The sequence below is a fragment of the Zeus faber genome (genome assembly GCF_960531495.2).
Source record: "Zeus faber genome assembly, chromosome: 11".
In the NCBI taxonomy this organism is placed as follows: Eukaryota; Metazoa; Chordata; class Actinopteri; order Zeiformes; family Zeidae; genus Zeus; species Zeus faber.
This window is the reverse complement of record NC_137205.1, coordinates 16,792,392-16,813,113: the sequence shown is the minus strand read 5'-3', so window position 1 is coordinate 16,813,113 and position 20,722 is coordinate 16,792,392. Positions and strand designations below refer to the sequence as shown.

The window sequence follows — 20,722 nt, the reverse complement described above, 5'->3', positions numbered from 1 at the left end:
CCATCTGTTGTCCCTGGCTCCTTTCGGAGATGGAACATTGTTTTTTTTATGCTTCAGAACCACGCCGTGCTGCTGGGACTTTTCCACAGGTAGCGTTGGAAGTATTTATGCACAAATCAAAGGGAAAAGGAGGAAAAGAGCCCAAATAAGAACAATAAATAAGGTCAAATAAGCTTGGCGCTGGTGTGATATGAGATTAGTCACCATGTAGAATGGATGTGGTTTCTGTCCAATCACTCGTTTTGTCATTAATGTTTCTCAAGGGAGCATCTGAGGCAGTGGCGTAACATGATGGTGATGGCCCCAGTGCAAATATTTAAAAATATATAAAAAACGGAGGTGTCCCCATTAAGTGATTTTATTTTTTTTTTAAACGGAGCACACTGTTCCTTCCTTCCGGTGACGATGAAAAATGGTCACCTTCATTTATGAATTCTTAAAAATGCGTTTTGGGTTTATTTGGGCCAGGGGTGTCGTGAAAAACACACATAATCCCAAAGAGGCTTAAATCCAATCTAAATAAACAAAGGTTTAGGAAAATTAGATCCCGTGGTGTTGAATGTCGCGTTTAAAGTACAGATAGGTGTAGGAATGCACTACATTAAACATATTGGAGGTTCAGCCAAGTTACTTAAATAAGTAAATATACCGGTTTTCAACTGTACCCACAATATTTTTTGAAACGTTCGTAACGGAGCTTCAGAAAAAAAAAAATAATAAACTCTAGGTCTATATAGATCTAAACTTTATCTGTTTAAAAACAGGGAAGGCGGCTCTCACACTTTTCACATCAAGGATAAGACAGGTTGTCCAGTCGATCAGATTGTGTCCCTGCGACCTCAAATGTGAGCAGGTATCTTCATTGCTCGATATGATTTAGTCCAAAGCGTCCACACCCGTCCATGACATCACCAGTGAAGCTGGGACCAAGACAGTCATCACTCTCCGTTCTCTAATGGGTGACATTTTACTATTAATCATTTTCTTTGGGGACCCTCTGAAGCGCCTTGAACGACCCCCCGGGGGGGGGGGGGGGGGGGGGGGGGTCCGCGGGCTACAGGTTGGGAACCGCTGACCTGCGGTTTGAGACTCTACCTCCTTTCTTTCTGCGGAGGGAGAGGGAGGGAGAGGGAGATAGAGGGGGAGATAGAGGGGGAGGGAGAGAGGGGGAGGGAGAGAGGGGGAGGGAGAGGGAGCTCTGCTTGCGCTCCGTCTCCGTCGCTGCGCGTTCGTCTTCCACTGCGTCCAAAGTGCGCGTCTCTCCGCGCGGTGTCCATGGAGCCGCTCACACGACGCGCTTTACGGGAGGAAATCAGTGGTTATTCGCCTCAGAAGGAACCTGTGTGTCCGCCCAGAAAACCTGCTGTCACTCCGCGGCGGCTCTAGAACAACTTCGGGAATAACATGCTTTGCTCCGCAGAGAAGATGGTTTGTGGATGAAGATACATCTTCATCCAGAAAGAACAGGTTGCTTTTTTGGGGTTGTTTTTTTTTTTTTTTTTTTGCAAGAATGTTATTTTTTCAATAAAAAATAGCATCCAATAACAGGTAAGGGCGTGTTTTTATATCAGTTTTGTCTATAAATGACCGTTACCAGGTAAGGCAAGGCAAGTATTTTTGTATATAACATATTATATACACGGGTAATTCAAAATGCTTCTGATAGGGCTTTAAACATGATATACAAGCAATGGAATAAAAGTATTGAGACAAGGACATAAAACAGATACAAATGACATAATGAAATCGCAGAAGTTAAAGTGCGATTTAAAACTCTTTTTTTTTTTTTTTTTTAATAATCAAGAAAACAGAATATTCAGAGGTCACTTGAAGTGCACTCGGTCTCCTATGCAAGAGAGATTGATGTTAAACCTAAAATCTAAACTGAATTATTTCTTTCTCCCCCCCCACACATTTATCCAATCGCCTGCTTTCGAGGTTGGATGACTTTTGCACTTAAATGATGAGTTTCCTTGTATTTGCGTTGAAAAGCGACATGTTAAGGCAGAGCAACCATCCGACACCCTTTGCTGACTGTAAATGATGCAATCCCTGCCCTCACCCCCTCTTCCAATTATGCCTCATGAGATCTGGACAATGATTTAAAAAGCCCCCTCCCTCCCTCTGCCCCTGGGGGCTTAGATGCCCACACCAACGCTTTGAGGTTAAACTTTGAATAAAACAAATGATTTATTAGAGTATGGAATTATATTGGGAGAGAGACAGTTCTACTAGTTGCAGAGTGTTGCACCTTGCTATCAAAGATGCTTTAATGCTCCCAAAGGTGCAAAATAATACTTCCAAGTGTCACTGTATTATTCAAACTGCCCTTTTTATGTATAGATTAGTGGATGCTCTTTGCACAGGAGGTAGCACCGCACTAATATTGATTTTGAGGGTCCAAAGATTGTGCTGTGTTTGATTTGGGTTTTTGGTTTTGGCCTTCCACTGGGGGCTGTGTGGATGCCAGCCACCCCCTCGCATGCAATGTTAAAAAAAAAGAGAAAGAAAAGAAAAGAAAAACATCCCTGTGTGTTTCCAAACTGTACTTTGGATGAATCTGGTTGCCCCAGAAAACACACAAAAACACATTTCTGATGCAAAATAAGGTTGGGACACCTCTGTGACTTATTTCTGGTGTCGAATGTATTCAATTAAACAAAATACTGTGACGCCCAGGCGGTATTCCTGTCACGCTGCTGCCACTGAGCAAATGACAAATCGACGTAATAAAACATCTCGTGTTATTTGCATCCGAGTGGGTCATCCAACTCCCCCTGTGAATATCCCGGACATGGGGGCACTTTAATTTCACTGTGACAGGGCTCAGCAGTGAGTGGTGGAGCTGCAATTTCCCTTTCATTCAATTACTTAAGACCCGGCTTCATTTGCATCCCGTCCCACCCCCCTAACAAATAAGGTATTTTTTTGGGGGGGCCGAATCCGCAGCGCCCCTTCTGAATTGAAATGATCTACTAAGCTTGAGGTCGGGTGAATGCTTTTTTTGGCCATTTCGCAGCAGTGATTTCCCCTGGTAGACTAGTACAGAATGGACATGGCCCGGATAATCAGACAGGAAATCTCCAGAATGTATGATCATGAACTGGTGAGGCAGAAACTGCTTAACTGCAGATCATTTCTACAATCCCCTTGAGCAAGAAGGAGGGGTCAGTAGCAACTACTCGGCCAACGAAATGACCCATCTATAGACCATTACTTTATTTTGAAGGGGCTTTTTGACTGTTGGGAAATAATTTTGTGTAAATAAATGCCTTTGAAATGACCAAAAAAACTTTTTTTTTTCCATTGTTCCATTGTATCTGATGTATTCTGGGTACCTTTATAGCTACAGCACATGCGATATTGTGTCATCGCATTGATATAAATTAAGTCAACACAATGGTATCCATGAGAAAGCCCCATTGCAGCTGCAAAGAAAAAAGGAAAACACAGCCATTCCTAAATCAATATGTCTATACTGTGTTTTGTTTTCCACAGTTACTTCAGAAGCTGTAGTGTAATAGGAATAATACGAATCATGTTTCTAAATTCCACGATGGGATACTGAAGTTGTCTTTCATGTCCTCAGGTGGAATGCCTTAGCCTGTCCCTTTAGACGCCAAGGACGGACCAAGACTTCCAAGCATCATGGACTCCTGGATCTTCCCGTCATCCCCCCCAAACCTGTCGGAGCCCTTGCTCTACGAGAGCTTCATGCAGGGCAACGAGTCTGACGCCCACGGGAACAACACGGACCACAGCTTCAACAGGACCAGCACGGTGGTTATCACCTGCCTGTACTTCTTGGTCTGCATGGTTGGCCTCTGCGGAAACGCCCTGGTGATCTACGTCATCCTGCGCTACGCCAAGATGAAGACGGTCACCAACATCTACATCCTCAACCTGGCGGTAGCTGACGTCCTCTTCATGATGGGCCTGCCCTTCATCGCCATCCAGCTGGTGCTGGTCCACTGGCCCTTTGGCCCCGTGCTCTGCCGGGTGGTGATGACAGTGGACTCCCTCAACCAGTTCACCTCCATCTTCTGCCTCATGGTCATGAGCATTGACCGCTACCTGGCCGTGGTGCACCCCATCAAGTCCACCAAGTGGCGCAAGCCACGCATGGCCAAGACCATCAACGTGGCGGTGTGGGGGGTCTCGCTGCTGGTAAATCTGCCCATCGTCATCTACAGCGGCGTGATCACCAAGCACGACGGCTGCTTCTGCACTATCGTGTGGCCGGAGCCGCAGGGGGCCTACTACACGGCCTTCATGTTCTACACCTTCATCCTGGGCTTCTTCCTGCCGCTGATGGTGATCTGCCTCTGCTACCTGCTCATCATCATCAAGGTGAAGTCCTCAGGCATCCGAGTGGGCTCCACGAAGAGGAAGCGCTCCGAGAAGAAGGTGACTAGGATGGTGTCCATCGTGGTGGCGGTGTTCGTCTTCTGCTGGCTGCCCTTCTACGTCTTCAACGTGACCTCGGTGACGGGCACCATCAGCACCACGCCCATCCTGAGGAGCACCTTCGCCTTTGTGGTGGTGCTGGGCTACGCCAACAGCTGTGCCAACCCTATCCTGTACGCCTTCCTGTCAGAGAACTTCAAGAAGAGCTTCCAGAACGTTCTCTGCCTGAAGAAGGTGGGCGGGCTGGACGAGATCGAGCGCAGCGACAGCCGCCAGGACAAGTCGCGCATCATGAACGATCCCACCGAGACCCAGAGCACCCTGCTCAACGGAGACCTGCAGACCAGCATCTGAAAGATGGTTGAGGCGGAAAGAAGTTGTGAACCGCTCCTTGTAAACAGCTATGATGCCACATCAGAGGGAACCAAACAGAGCATCAAACAAGAAGTCCAGAGAGGAACACACCACTTTGTTAACAATAACAAAGGGCCATTGGTCGTCGGAAATAAAATAACAAACTAACAGTTGCCCGTCCAACATCTGTCAATCTTTTATCATCTCATGTTTCCAGAGACACCTTGTTCTGTCTGTGGCTGTAAACAGCGTCCATTGTTGTAATCCCAAGTTCCACACCGTTGGTGTTTGCTCTGGGGTTTTCCAGGAAACTGTACAAACTGGTCCAGGATGTTTTTTGAAGCCGTCGTGGTGAAGGCAGCGGCGGTGAAAAGGACACTGATTGTACATACTGTAGTCCTTTGTGGAGATACGGAGACTGATACTTTCCATGGACACCCAAGAATGGCCCGACGTCCACGCACACTTTCTTTTGATAGCGGAGCGTAGGAAACAACGTTATACGGAAGAGTTTGTATGTAGACTGTCATATCTACACAAATGTTGAGACAAAAAGGCATATGATGGCCAAAGGGAAGAGCTATTATGGCTAAAATACTTATTTATTGCATTGCATTTGAGACCAGGTCAAAGTAAATAGCTCATCTGTGGATGGGTGAGGCTTGATTGGAGGGTAAGTAATACAGTACCTGCTCGTCTTTCAAAAGATTTTGAGTGTTGTAGAGTTTCTGTCCGATATATTAGGTGGAAGTATCATGTATCTACGTATGCGACCAGTGACCATTTTCCAAAGTATATTTACGTACATAGAAAAATAAATGAAATCAGACTGGTTTGCTGAACCAGCCAAACCCACAACTAACCAAATGCTGCAGAGTTTAGAGACGTGTTGTATTGTACATTAATTATTTTTGGTCGTTGTGCTGTGTTTGAGGTGGTATTAAATGCAGCTACTGTATATTTGCTTACTCTGGGACAATATTACTAAACAGTGCATTTTGTCACCACTTGTAAATTTAAGTAATAGATTTATTTCCATAACCGCGGCCAGCATTATCGTTGGAATTGGAAGTTAATGAAGTGAGACAATTTAGGAGTGTGTGTGTGTGTGTGTGTGTGTGTGTGTAAAAGGAATTTCAACTGACCCCTGATGGCACATGTTGACAAGTGATCAGTTCGTTCTTGTCCGCGGGGACGTTGACCCTTTGCTTTCTGATGGGTGTGGAAATTGAGAAGGGCTAGAACCCCGACGGCCTGCCCCCGAGGTTCCGTTGCTCCTTCACTAATGACCTTTTTTACGACTTTATCGACTTCACTGATCACGCTAACGACAGCTTTCTACTCGTGGTTAAGGTCATGGTCTGACCCCAAAAGGCTGACAAATTGCACAACAGTATGAAAACAGCAATGAGAAAATGATCGACCTGTTTCTAAAGCATTACAATTTTGAAGGTACTTTGTATTCTGCTATAGTTTATCCATGTCCAATAAGGTGCGTGTGTAATTATGGCCTAAGGTCTGAGGCCCTTGATCATTGACCGACTGTTTCTGCGCACCAATAACTTTGCGTACATTTTAATTTAGATCATTTATTTCAGCAGCCCTCAGTTGGACATCATGGTTTTCAAAGTTTGGGACTCAGCGATATACAGTATGTATATCGCTGAGTCCCAAACTGTGAAAACCATGATTCCACATCGATCACTATTGGATGGATGTGGAAATGGCTGTGTATTGTCCATGAGGTACTGATTTTAACCTCCTTAATGCCATTTATTACATAATCGGTCACATTTTCATCCCATATCGGTGTTTGTTTAGTCACTGTTAAACTATTTTTTTTGTGAATCTTCCGCGCTGATATTTGCCGTTAGAGCCGTTCGCTTGCACACTGAGATGCATTGTACTCTGCTGTTATCCCAACACCTTCCAAAATCTGATGGATCACACTGACCAGAAGAGAGACCGTATCCACCAAAAAGCTGTTTAGTCTCATAGTACACTTGTCAGTGTTTAAACTGATTGAAGAATTCCAGTAGAAGCCCATTTGAGTTTAATTGTACACTTATATATACATATAAAAGCTAAAGTAGGCCTGTCAACTGTCCATTAAAAAAAACATCTATTCTGAGCAAATCATGTAGAAACTATTTCACAGCATGCTTAGTTTTTCTCTCCGCTGCATTGTCCAAATTTTACCTTTGAGACTAACGCTGTTCTCGCTGAACGATTGATATGGAAACACTTACCATCTTTCTCACCAAACTGTATTGGATGCTTCTGTGCGATGAATACAATAAAAGGGAAAAAAAGAAAATGAATACCAAAAAAGTGCTGCTGTGTCGTTTGTGGCGATTCCAGGGTGGACCACGAGAGGGCACCACGTCCACAGACAGCAGGACCGATGGGGATGGAGGAGGGGGCTAACGCGGTCGTCACACAACAATGACCACAACATTAAAAAAATAAAATAAAATAAAAACAAAAAAAAACCACGATCCAGTTTTGTTCTGAGTTTAATCACTGAAACGGACAATGAAACTCTTCTCTCTCTCTCTTCCTTTCTCGTTCCAGCCTCCGTCCCTGAAAGTCCTCTGAGGGGGGCCGGGCGGGGGGGCTGCCGGGATTTTGCCCGCAGTGTGACCGTCCCGCTGAGTCCGTGGTCACACCGCCCCGCGTTCCTCCGTCTCAGGTTCCACAAAGTTCTGCAGCACATCCGAGGATATGCGCTTGTTTGTTTTTGTTTTGTTTTTTTTCTCGTTATTATTCGTTACGGAGCAGCTAAAACGACCGGGTGTTGTGGCGTTAAATTTGTGATGGGTCAAAGGGGGGGAGTGGCCCTTAATTATTATTTTTTTTTTTATACGCAGGTGATTTTCCTCTTTTTTTTCTTCAATATATATATTTCTATTTACTTTGTATGCATACACAATCTGTGACGATTAAAAAAACAAAACAAAAAAAACAAACAATAAATGCACCACAACACCCTGGTGTGTGTTACCGAAAACAAAAATAAACAAAAATACAAAATAAAACCGCTCTTGGACATGAGACAGCATACTGATTGAATTTTGAGTGCAGGTTTTTTTTTTTTTTACTGCACTGCAGAGGCGAAGACACACGGCGGACCACGCCACATCTCCGTCCATGGCAACCACCAGCCGCACGGTTGCCATGGAGAAGATAACACTGATGGATCCGGAGGCTGTAGGCTGTGGCCGCGAAGTGGCCTGTGGACGTGCAGTTTGTTGGTTGCTTTTTTTTTTTTTTTTTTTTTTTTGCCCTTTTAAATACCCCCCCCCGCCCTCCCCCTCAACCGCCTTCCTCGCCTCTCCTTCCATCCTTCCCCAACTAGAGTAAAAAAATAAAATTAAAATTAAAATGGTCAAAGGGGAAAACAATAAGACGGAAGAAGGGGGGGGGGAGGGGCTTCCGAGGGCCATTTTGAAGATTACGGGAGTTCCAGAGCGTTCGTGACCTCTGCATTCATAGAAAAATGAAAAAATAAAAATGAATTCTCAAACCATACACACATACAGTATCTTCATCAGAATGCCGCCCCAAAAAATCAAAGAAAAAAAGCACAAATCCACCAGCCTTAACACGTAATATCACAAATTCATCATCGACAGCTAACGTGAGCCCAATTTAATCACCGTTTATCGTTATTAATAATAATAATAATAATAATAATACCGACAATTCCACAAGAATGAAAGAAGAATTTTTTTTTCAGTACCAGGACACAATGACGAGGGTGACGTACGTCGAAAAAAACCCCCAAAAAAGTGAATCCGGACACTGAAAAGTGCGGTAAACAAAAGTCTAAATCTGACGAATTGTGAATTTAAAAAACAAAACAAAGAAAGGGGGGTGGGGGTATTCCCTGCCATTAACCAGAAGTTAAAAAAAAAAATAAAAAAAAGACATTTTTTTGAAACAAAAACAGAAAGAAAAACAGAACATGATGAAACAGACGTTAAAAAAAATAAAATAAAAGAAGAACATGAGGAAACGCTCGTCCAAGTCTGTTCAGTTTCCATGGCAGCAACTGGCATCTCTACCGCTCCGCCGTCATTTCTTCTTTATTCTCCCTCTCCCACAAAAAAAAAAAAAAAAAAAAAAATTTTATTCGATCCGTACAGTATTCGAGAACTAAAACTCAACAGAAACAAGAACATGACAAAACGAAACAAAAAAAAATAAAAATAAAAATAAAACCCTTGCAAAAAAGTTGATTCATTTTCAGGTGTACTCGTTTTTTTCTGTTTGTTTTTTTTTTGTGGGTTTTTTATGCATTCAGTTTTTTTTTGTTTTTTTTTCCATTAAATGCTTGGTCGCGTGGAACGAGAGAGCACCATGGGAGAGAGAAAGAAAAACGAGGAAAAAATAAAAATCCCAAAAATAATCAGAATACAATACTGTAATACAAGTCCTTATGTGCCCACTGAGCCCCCCCCCCCCACCCCCCACCCCCGCTACACCTCCACCCAAACACCTCCATCCCTCTTTCCACCTCCGTCTTCGTTCGTCAAGTAGATGCGGAGAAGTAGCTCAGTGCTTCTTTTCTTTTTTTTTGTGTCTTCTTTTTGTTTGTTATTTTTTTCATTTTTATTTATTTTTTTTAAATGTTTTTAAAGGTTGCATTTTTTTCCCCACAAGTATTTCTGTTCCCCACCACCAGGGGGCGCAGCAGAGTAAGCAGGGTTGTTGTTGTATTTGTTGGGGTTTTTTTTGTTGTTTTTTTTTTTTTCTCTCTCTCTTTCTTTCAGGTAGGTTTGTGTGTGTTTCCGATTCGCCCCTCCGCGTCGTAGTCGAGTTGGGCGCCGCGGGAGGGTTGCGTTAAGGCTACTCGTATTCTAGGAACTGCTTGTGGTAGAACAAGAGATACCTGCAAAAGAGAAAAGAAGAAGGACGACCAAGTTTGAGTTTCATTACGGGACGATCGATGTCACTGTGTTTAAACCTGAAGTGCTACGCTCATCGTGTTGATTATTTCTAGCTCGGGGGGGGGGGGGAATGGCGGGAAAACATTTTTGGTGTATTTTTTTTTAATTTGGATCACGTAAAGTCTAAAACAGATATTACCTTTAATGTTTACAGCGCATATAAAACAAATACTGCAAAAACGTTGAAAATGAGAAGGGAGGGGGGTTTAAGTTTCCATGCGTGACGCGGTACGGGAAGCACGGTTGTGCGGGCGTTCACATAATGTGTGTGCGGAAAGGATCTCCGGTCACCGCAAGAACAGTGACGGGCAGCAAGCAAGCGCAAGTGGGTGAAATGGAAATATATACAGCACGTAGAATATAAAATAAATAAAAAAAAATAAAAAAAACCTATGTTTCTGTAATGTGTAGTTAACAAATGAGGTTATCTATAATGTAAACAAACATTCCAAATAACAACTGTAATGAAAGGAATCGATTCTGCGGTGAATGAATCTTCCGTCTCGCCCAAGTTCACGCGGGCTACAGTTTCATCGCGATGTTCTGCGCCGCGAGCGCTGTGAAAGCGCTCGCGAAAGTAGCGAGCCCGCGCGGCCGCTTGAGTTGCGTGCGGCTCCTCTGCATCCTCGCGCGTGGATCTCGTTTCTCTCAAAGGATTTCGGCACTGATGTGCCGTCATGAGATCGCTTCCGAACAAATTTCCCATGTCGCGCGGCCCGGTGGCAAATGCTCCGCGGCATTCCCATGAACGCAGCATCACTTCCTGCTTTAGAGTGGCTTAAAAACGGAGAGCCAGGTCCACTAGTTAATCGGTCGCGGGTGACAGCGTTCTCTAACGTGATGTAAAAAAAATTAAAATAATAATAATGGGTATAACCTTAATAACCTTTAAAGGCCTAAAATTCAGATAATTGGATTTTAGACTTTAGACTTTTCAAGGACCTGCGGAAGCACCGTCATATTTATTCATTTGTGCGCTTTTTGCAAAACACTATATAAAGAAAGTTTTGATCTTAAATGGTAATGTGTGGGTATTGTATTATATGGGCAAATATATATACAGTATATTGCCATTTAATACATAACGAGATGTATTTCACTTTAGAGGAAAGTGGAGGCCTAACTTATAAAGTAAGTATTCATATTAGGACTTTCAGCTGAACTGAACTTTCATAGACAGCTGAAACGCCCGCGCGAGCCCCTCCGTGCGTTGCGATGACATTCCACTGCATATATGTATGAACGTATGTACATGTATGTGACAAATAAACCTCTTGAATCTCAAATCGACATAAATGTATTTTGAAGAAATGACGCAAAACCATGGCAGCCGCCGGGGCGAGGTTTGAGTTCGGAAAAGTCGGGTCGGTTCTGGGATCGGTCGTCAAAAGCTCTCACCCCTCGCTGTCCAGCACGTCCTTGATGCTGGCCTTGGTGATGATGGCGTCGTCGCACTTGAACCACTGGTCCTTGTGCTGACGGATGAAGCTGGTGTAGTGGCCGCTCTCTAGCGTCCCCTGGTGGTTGACCACGGCAAACAAGGAATACCTGCAGAAAAACAAAAATATCTTCAACTACTCGACAGCCACCGCTAAAGGAAAAAAAAAAAAAAAAAAAGAAAGAAAGAATAAAAATAACGTATCAGCCGCTGTCGGTGTTAATGGACGAGGCAATTCCGGGCAAATGTTGTGGAAAATGAAAGCTATTCCGACTGTCACCACTAACGAAAAACCGAGCGCCTTTTAATCGGGTTTCAATTGATTCTGCTCAGAAACGTCTCGGCGGGGACGCTTCGGCGACGGAGGAGGTGAAAGGAAAAGGTTCAAATGGGTGGACGGCAGAAGTTGCGAGTACTTACTTATTGTCGTTGTTTAATACGTCTACAGTCTGTTGGTACTGGCCGTTCATTCTGCTCTCTTTACTGCAGGAAACAGGAGGAAAAAGAGACTGTAAATATTATTTTAACACAGCGGGAGAGGCACCCATGACACCTTTTCACGTCTGAAAACGATTCCTAAAGTCTGAAAATTGTAATATAAGCGGATGCCGTGCGTTTATCTGATCCAGTGACAGTTAAGATTTACTGGAACACAATGAGATTTGACACAATCCATGTTTCTACTTTAGAGACATCTATCATAAGACCATGTGCCAAAAAACGTAAATTAAAGTGGTAATCAATGACATTATTTCGTTTGTCATTTTTGATATTCATCCAATATTTATTAATCTGGCACTTCATAAGAAACAACCATTCAATGTGTTTGTGTTATGCACACGCTCCCCTAAATGCTGCTTTCATTGTCGGTGGCAGGTTCAGCCACACGCAAGAAGTGAAAGTCAGCAGTGTACATTCTGTAAATCAGAGTGGCTCACAAAAAATAACAGAAGTCTCGAGTTAAAATATTTATAAAAACACAATATAGGTACAACTCCAAAAGAACAGGTCACAATACAAATAGTTTGTTTATATTACTCTGTTCCCCAGGTGGATGGAGCACTTTGTTGTGGCATTGCACTGCTGCCTCACAGCAGGAAGGTATGGGTTCGATTCCCACCTGGGGTGCTGTTGGGACCGTGCTCGGGTATGTAATCGCGATTAGGGGCCTTTCTGTGTGGAGTTTGCATGTTCTCCCTCTGCTCACATGGGGTTTCCTCCACATCACATCAGTGAGGATCCCCCACCAAAAACACGCACCAGATCGTCGTCTGACCAGTGGTGGATGTTTGGATTGGGTCCCCGCGCTGTATACTGTCCATTGCTCATCTTGGCTGTCCCCCGGAGGAAGGACAAGCCGGGACGGGTTAAATGGCATTTCACTGGCCACCATTTGAAGCATGTGCGTGTGTTGGTCCCCGTTGTGTGTGTGTGTTGGCCGCCTCATGGGTGGATGTGTTCTCCCTTTTCCTTAGGATCTCGAATTGCTCTTATTTCCCAGTATATAACTGTCAATATTTAGTATTTGTACTTTACTTTCCCGTAACTGCCACCTCACTTACTAGTGAGCATAGTGCGGCTCCCAGGTTAACTTCTGTTTTAATATGTGAAGATACATTTTATGTAATTAATTTTTTTTAATCTCTTTTGTTAGGACTTGCACTCTTCCGTCAGCTACTGTTGCCGTGTTATTTTATCTTATACGAGTCCTCACTGATATAGTATTTAAACATGCTGGTTTCCCTTCACGACCACTAGGGGGCAGCATATCGCCTCCCAGAGTGCACCGCTTCTGCGTCTCCATGCAGCTGAGGTGCTGCGTCGGGTGGGGCTGCAGCATGCTACGGACGCTGTGGATTATAATTTGGGAGGGTGGATGAAAGCTACCAGGCTAATGAAGGGAGCGCATGTACGGCGAGTGCACTTTGTTTACTGGCTGACATTTAAACACGCGTAAAAAATTAATCCGAAGAAACATGTTTGCGTTCGTGCTGTCTCCAAATGGTGGAGTGAGAGAAATGGAAATATACAGGTTTGAGTTTAGAGCAAAGGCTACAAAACCCACTGTAGAGATAGATAAATAGATAGACATGAAGACACTTTATTCATGCCCAGAGTGGACGCATAATAGAATAGAAATTGAGAAAATTTACCAATATGCAATAAAACTAAAAAGAAAAACTACTAAAGAAATAGAAAATTGGCAATTTACAACAAATTTTCAATGGAAATAATGGCAATACACAATATACCTACAAAGTTCCGAAAAGAAAGATTGCCAATATATAATTAGGCCAATGAATTACAAAAAAACAATAAACAACAAAAATAAAGAAGGACAAAAAAAGAATGCAAAACTAAAGAATAAAAAATGTACAATATGCAATAGACCGAAAGCAAAACGCAAAAATAAAGACCAATCACCTGGAGGCCATGAAGGGAGTCATGTCCAACTCTAGAGGGAAGGAAACGTACGTAGTGATCTTCCTCCGCAGCTTTGCTGAGTGCTCAAACCGCTGGGGAGAGGAAGAGGGGGGGGGGGAGAATAGAAGAGAGAGGGAAGAATTGAAGAGAGAGGAAAGAATAGGAGAGGAAACAATAGAAGAGAGAGGGAAGAATAGAAGAGAGAGGGAAGAATAGAAGACGGGGGAAGAATAGAAGAGAGAGGGAAGAATAGAAGGTGGATGGTGGATGAAAGAAAATTTGGAAGAAAAACAGAGAATCGGATTTAGACATTATGATGATGTAGCGTAGATCAGTCAACAATGCATTCACAGTATTTACCATTTAAAATCATAAAATGGCTGACATGTTAGTTGCTGAATACAAATAGTTGCGATCTGTCTTTTATGTTAATGTTATGCCAGTAGCTAGCTGCATTACGCATCAACACATTGCAGACAGATCGCCATGACGTTCGAACGGCCCGACTCACTTTCAGATGGAAACACGCCACGATGGGGAGCTTCTTCATCGTCAGCTGTTTGGTGGACTCCTGGTAACTATGGCAACCGCCGCATTTGATTTTGGCACTGCTTCCTAGATGCTCGGGCCGCGTAAACCTGCAGCACACAAAGGGGAAAGAGAGAGAGGGATGAGAGGGAGTGGACGCACAACACACGGTTAAAACGCCCATGAGTCGAAAAACCAAACAAGAAAAACTAGCAGTAGTAATACAGTAGCAGGCTTTTCAAAGATGGCTTTCCCAGCTAAAAACTGGTGCAGTGATTTAATCTGTCAAACCAACACACACACACACACACACACACACACACACACACACACACACACACACACACACACACACACACACACACACACACACACACACACACACACACACACACACACACAGTTTGCCGGTGATGCCTCTGTCGCCACGGCAACAACAATCGTCCGACCCTGTGCCTTTAAGACTCTTGCTGCAGCGGCGGAGGGCGTGCGAGAGTCTGCGGTGGAGAGCGAGCGAGGAGGAGGAGGAAACGCAGCGTGGGAACGAGGGAGAGGAGGAAGAATAGAGAGGTGGAGAATGAGGGCGGGGGGGGGGGGGGGTGGTGAGAGGATTAGGAAGAGAGAGAGAGGAGCGGAAAGAAATGAGAGTGGGATGAGAGGAAAATGATGCAAAACGTGATGAAGGGGCCGTGAAGAGACGGCACCTGTTCTGCCGAGCGCGATGGGAAATGGAGCCGACTCCCTTCGACAAACCGTGTTCCAGGACGTTTTCCATGATAAAAAAACAAAACAAAAAACACGTTGTCTCACATTGGTTTTATTTTTACTTATCAGACATTTTCTCAGGAGAATATAGGGTACGGGCGCGTGCAGGCGTCTGACTCTTTTGTTGCACCCGATTCACGGTTCTGCGCAGAATCCTCATATTGCGTAAATTTTCCATAACAGGAAATCACAGAATTCCAGGTTTTTCCGGGACACGTGGGAGCCCCATGGACGAGACGGCTCTTGTACTCGAGTAGAAAACGTATAAGAGACTTTCGACCAAAAAAGGGTGGAAACTATAGGATAGAAACTAAACAGAGATGATTTGATAGAACAGTGTTTCCCAAAGTGTGGGCCGTGGCCCCCTGGTTGGCTGTGAAGCTACTGCAGGAGGGCCCCGAGAGGTCATTCACAATAAATAAATAAAACTTTTTTCATTTTCATAATTAATGTTGAAATACCCATAACATATTTATAATTAAATATTTACACTGAAAAATGGAATCAGAAATAATCAAACAAAGCCATGGGATTTAAATGACGTGTTATTCTTCATTTATCGGACCTATGTTTGACCCAGATCTTATCTTATATCTCGTCACTGGTGGGGAATCGTAATTAACGGAGGACCTCTGGGTGGTGCGGGTGGGCCGCAGAAGATTTTCAGATTTCTAATTGGGCTGCGGCGTTCTTAAGTTTGGGAATGGTTGTGACAGAGAAGAAGCGACGCAGGTCTCACAAACGATTTGTTCGCAGCGAACACATCCAAAAACAGGTCGGGAGTCTGGCAAACGAACGGTTTATTTGTGATTCGGCAATTGCAGCCAGACGCACAATTCATTAAACCTCAATTCATGAACGGAAATAGCCGTGAGCGGCGCCGGGGAAGCTACTTCAGCTCCCATTCAGTGAGTGTGAAAGAGAGTGACTTTTCGACTGACAAACTGAAAATAATTACTGAGGATTAAATTAATGTGGAAAAAAAGGCCAACACATTTGGCACAATTCATTTGGACTGTATTTACACTTTGCTTCTGACCAAAATAAATAATTTTGACAGATCTAAATGATTCCTGTGAGAATTCAGGCCGAACAGACTCTTCTGGTTCTCGTTTACCGTTCACCAGAAGTCCTCCCTCCCTCTCAGCACGTTATAAAACCAACTGAATCAAACAAATGAAGAGTCGCAAGAAACGAATCGAGAACCCGGATGATCCTTCCAATACGTTACGAAAATGCCCTTACGCCGCACAAAAAAGGTTGATTTTCAAAGCTGGATAACAACAATTGTCGAAAAAAAAAATAATGAAGTGTCATACCTGCGCAGGCAGTCTGTGAGCGTGGTGGACCCCGACACGTGGCTCTCCCCGTTCACCATGCTGCCGTCGCCTCCGGGGCTCAAGGGCCAGAAGGGCGTTGACGACCCAGGGAGGTCCAGACTGATATCCCAGAACGGATCTATCGTCGTGGAAACGCCGCTAGACAGAGAGCGGGGGGGGCAGAATTAGTGTGTGTGCGCGTGTGTGTGTGTAATTTATCAAGCAGTCATGAGGTAAGGATGATGACATGGTGGGTAATATGTAAAGTTAAAAATCGCCGCACATCAAGGATTCTGATCATGTTTATGTTAAAAGGAAGAGAGAGTGTGTGTGTGTGCATGCGCGTGCATAATATACACTTGCAGTTCCAGGGTGATTTGCAATTCAATAGAGCTCTGCATCGTGGAGAGAATTTGCTTGGGAGCGAGAATATATAATGGTTTGTGTTCTCAGGATCATCGTGTTCTGGACGGCAGTCCCCAATTTACAGCGTACACGCACACGCACGCACGCACGCACGCACGCACGCACGCACGCACACACACACACACACACACACACACACACACACACACACACACACACACACACACACACACACACACACACACACACACACACACACACACACACACACACACACACACACACACGACGGGGCTTTCATGCACCATCAGCCTTGATTAGATGAGTCATGCCGTGCAGTTCCCAGCTGCACCAGTTGGTGGAGTTTGGGGGGAAGGGGGCTGAAGTGCAAGTTTTAGCTGAGGATCTTGAACAAACTGTATTTTGAGGCATAGTCGTAGGGGACATTTTAATATTTTTGTTGTGTTGTTGCCTTGAGTGCTTATGTCTAATAATAATCAAAAATATTTATTTTAAACCAGGTTCATTAATATTTATACTAATTCAGAAACAACGATCAACAAAAAAACCTTAATTAAGCAATTCCTGGAATTATTTTATAATTCAAATATTGCAGTTTGAAAAGAATAGTAGCGGTAAAGAATGATGATCTGGGTAATATTTGTCCCCCGTCGTATGCTTTCTAGGGTTGAAGTGGGTCAGAACGATAAACGGAAAAGTCACAGATCTGAAGCTCAACGATGCCTAAAAGCTGATATATTAATATATTATGTGGTGGGTCTACGTTAGCACGATTTGGGGTTTTTGGTGCTGCAGCCGGGACAAGGTGCTCGGCGGTTCAGCGTGCTAGTGCCAACACTAATGTGACAGGACAACGGGGGGGGGGGGGGGGGGGGGAAGCCACTCGCCCGTCTAGACAACCTGCCCTTACTGCAACTCTGTTGGGATCAGCCCTTTAAATAAGAGCGGTGGAGGGAAAAGCCTAAAAGCAAAAGGGAGAGGGGTGGCAGCCATGTTGCTCAGCCCCGCCTCCCCACGGCAAGAGGTGAGGGGGTGGGGGATGGGTGCTAGATGATGGACGGATGAATAAATGGAGAGAGGGGAAGAACTAGAGCATAGGAAGCCCTGTGATGATGGGAAAAAGCTGAACGAGCAGCAGATCATAAAAGGTGGAGCGTTTTTTGGGCTGGTTGCGGCTCTGTACTTCACGGACGGGTGAAAAGATTGGAGGCTGACTCCACTGGAATTTGAAATGATTCCTCCTTGGCTCGATCCAGTTCCCTTTGACTATCTTTTTTGCTCAGGATACTGTGGATTTCACTCTGTGTGATTTTGATTAAACATTTGTTTTCATGCGTTTTTCAAAACAGTTTTGCCGACTATTTTGCCAGGGCTCCCTTGGAAGAGATATTGAATCTCAATTGGACTTAACTTGGGTAAATAAAGAATAGGTTTATAGAAAATAATAAAATGAATGAAAAACACGTGAACACGCATGAAGCATGAGCTCTTACTGGCAGACTTGACAGGTGACGTCAGACTGCAGGCCCCCGGTGAAGATTTGGTCGATGATGCAGTTACAGTGGTTGGGGTTGTTGGCCTTCTTCCCGTTGTCGTCTCCTGCAGAGCACAGAGAGTGTCCCTTATCAGCCCCGGCGTGTCCCCAAAAGGACTCGCACACACTCACTCACACACCCAGATGGGGACGTTTGACAGACGACATATTCCACATCTCTGGAGGACGCCCCGCCTTCTCGCAGCCGCATTGCCTCTGCGGGGGGCGCCAAACGCCCTTGAAGCTCTTTTGGCCAATCGGAACAGATCTTGCAGGGGCTGAGACGTCCTATTGGCATTCCCCGCGCTGCCCGCTGTATTGTCAGTCTCCTTCAGTGTCTTTGTAATGAAGTGACGCACGTTGCATTGTGGGTAAAAGATTGAGATCTAACCACAATGCACCGCGTCACTGTGGTCACGCAGCACTGTTTTCATTTGGTGCTTACTGTGTGTTGAATTGAATGTTTTACTTTATAGATTTATTACCGCTCAAGCAAAAGAAAGGTATTATTTTGGATTTTTTTCCAAAATAGAAAAAGGGGGAGTACTCAAATATTTTCCTTGTTGTTTCTGTGATGTGCAGAATGTGCATTATCATCGGAAGTAATTACATATGAGTAGTACTTCATTGGTAATACAAAGGGGGGGAAACAAAAGACTAAAATCATCACAAGTTTTGCAAAAAGCTGCAGTAGAATCAAGCACTTTCGCTCATTTAGGACTATAAACTGTTTAACCTTTGGCATTTTTGAATAAAAATAGTATTATAATTTCTTGGCCTTTTCTTATGCATTATTTGTCCTTTAGTTTGTTTGTACTAGACCTAAAAAGCAACGAAACGCCTATAGATCTATGGAACTTAACAACTGCACACTCAACAGTGCATTGTAAGTGAGAACTTCGGTATTGAAAGGAAGATGACAATTAAGTATTTTTTTGACCCCCCCCCCCCCAAAAAAAAAAAGCTTTTTTCTTCATGGAGAGTGAATTGACAGGCAGCAGGTGGGATTGTGGGGCCTGAGAGTGTCCTCTATTTGCAATCTTTTCATTTTAATTGCAATTCAACAGCTACCCCCACAGCATTACAGAAAACAACACACAGTAGTTTTTCTTTATCAGTGACGGGAAGTTGTCAGCGCTGGGCTAACAGGAAGCTTACGGGTGGTGTCCCCCTTGCAGTGCCGGTGCAGCACGTCCAGCGCCGCAATGAGGAACTCGTGTGCATCCTGCTGCTCGTAGCCGGCCAGGTGCCGGGCGTGGGTCCACACCAGGTGCAGCAGCCGGAAGGGAATGTGGGGCGAGCGGTGGCCAGAGTAGAACTAGAGGGCCGAGGGGGAGGATGTTAGGAACACAATTATATATAGCATTCCTACATCACCCATGGCCTGCGTTGTGCTGCTTCTGCTTCCTCATTGGAGCTGCACTTCCTGCTTCTTGGAAGGCCTACTGGCTCACACAGATGCGCCTCATCTGACATCCTGGGCACTAGAACTGCGTTGCTACCGTGACACCAAGAAAGAAAACGTGCAACATTACTTTGTACCCACCAAGTGTATGTGCTGAATTTGCTTCCAGAATCCGTGCCAAAGTGTTGTCTGTGTGTTTTAGCCTCGTTCTAAACTTTAAAATCACACATCCATCATTTAACAGCAACAAATATGCTGCTTCCTGCAAGTACTCTTTTATCCTAAGTACGTGGCGTAGGATAAACACTTGTGTTTATTAGAAGTGATCTTTCATCTAATTTAGAGGGGGAGGGGGCAATGACGACAGGGGGGAAATAAGGCCAAAGCAGACTAGAAAGCGTTCCTGCAAGTGTTAGCATTGGGTTTTTTGGGTGTTGGCGGGGATCAGACTGAGTGAGCACTCGGGTCAGGGCTAGAGAGTGTCGACTCAAGGGCTTTCCTTTCTCTTGCAGCGCTGTGGAAGAGGAACGGATACTGTGTGCACAACATGGCTTTTAATATCCGCACTTTCACTGTGACATCTTGAGCTGTGCTAGGCGGGAACATGCCAGGCTGAGGTCTATTTAAAAAGAAAAGCTATTTTGCAAACTCTTTGGTCCTCTGGTGCGGTTTAAGACACCATATAAAGAATTGGGGGGAAAAAAAAGGTAGATTAAGGGGGTTGATGAAAGCATGTCACATCTCAGAAGAAAGCTTTTGTTGCTAATGTGGGGGTATGTTGTTGAATCAAACAAATTGAGAGAAATGGGAAGGAGTGCTTCTGCAGGTAACCGCTTGGGGGCTTAAGACCAGAGAATGAGGTGGAGAAGATTTTGCTTATAATTGTGTGTTGGCTGCAATAGTCTTTAAGATATTTCAGCACCTTCCTTCTTGGTCTTCATCAAGTATTCATTACCTCCCGAGTCCTCCGTGCATCTTGGTGACATCCAAAAGACCTACAACCGATGGTTTCCCCCTGAAGTGGCGGATAACTGTGAGGGTTGTACTGCTACAACGCCTTTTGCAACATGGACCTTCGATACCGTTTATGACTCAACGCAATTTGGCCCATTGCATCGTCTCTAAGCCCACATAGAGTGAGGGAAAGCAGAGCAATGCAGGAACCAACAGGCACAGAGGTAGGCGTTACATAACATCCTGGGAACTGTG

General features: G+C 44.4%; 2 protein-coding genes across 3 annotated transcripts in view; one reads left to right on the top strand and one right to left on the bottom strand.

The window, feature by feature from the left end:
- Positions 1–3,648: 3,648 nt before the first annotated feature.
- Positions 3,649–4,761, top strand: sstr2a (somatostatin receptor 2a; the record flags this gene model as incomplete). The annotated part of the gene is made up of 1 exon (XM_080009403.1): positions 3,649–4,761. The coding sequence occupies one exon, from the start codon at positions 3,649–3,651 to the stop codon at positions 4,759–4,761; it is 1,113 nt and encodes a 370-aa protein (XP_079865529.1).
- A 4,548-nt stretch (positions 4,762–9,309) lies between these two features.
- usp22 (ubiquitin specific peptidase 22) overlaps positions 9,310–20,722 on the bottom strand; it is a 38,307-nt gene continuing 26,894 nt past the window's right edge. For both annotated transcript variants that reach the window (XM_080009085.1, XM_080009084.1), the window contains 8 exons: positions 19,267–19,426; positions 18,068–18,173; positions 16,188–16,346; positions 14,087–14,213; positions 13,576–13,667; positions 11,572–11,634; positions 11,112–11,261; positions 9,310–9,655 (listed from right to left, as the gene is read on the bottom strand). In XM_080009085.1, coding sequence (XP_079865211.1) covers positions 9,613–9,655; positions 11,112–11,261; positions 11,572–11,634; positions 13,576–13,667; positions 14,087–14,213; positions 16,188–16,346; positions 18,068–18,173; positions 19,267–19,426 — 900 coding nt within the window. In that variant the 3' untranslated portion in view covers positions 9,310–9,612. The remainder of the gene's footprint in view (positions 9,656–11,111; positions 11,262–11,571; positions 11,635–13,575; positions 13,668–14,086; positions 14,214–16,187; positions 16,347–18,067; positions 18,174–19,266; positions 19,427–20,722) is intronic.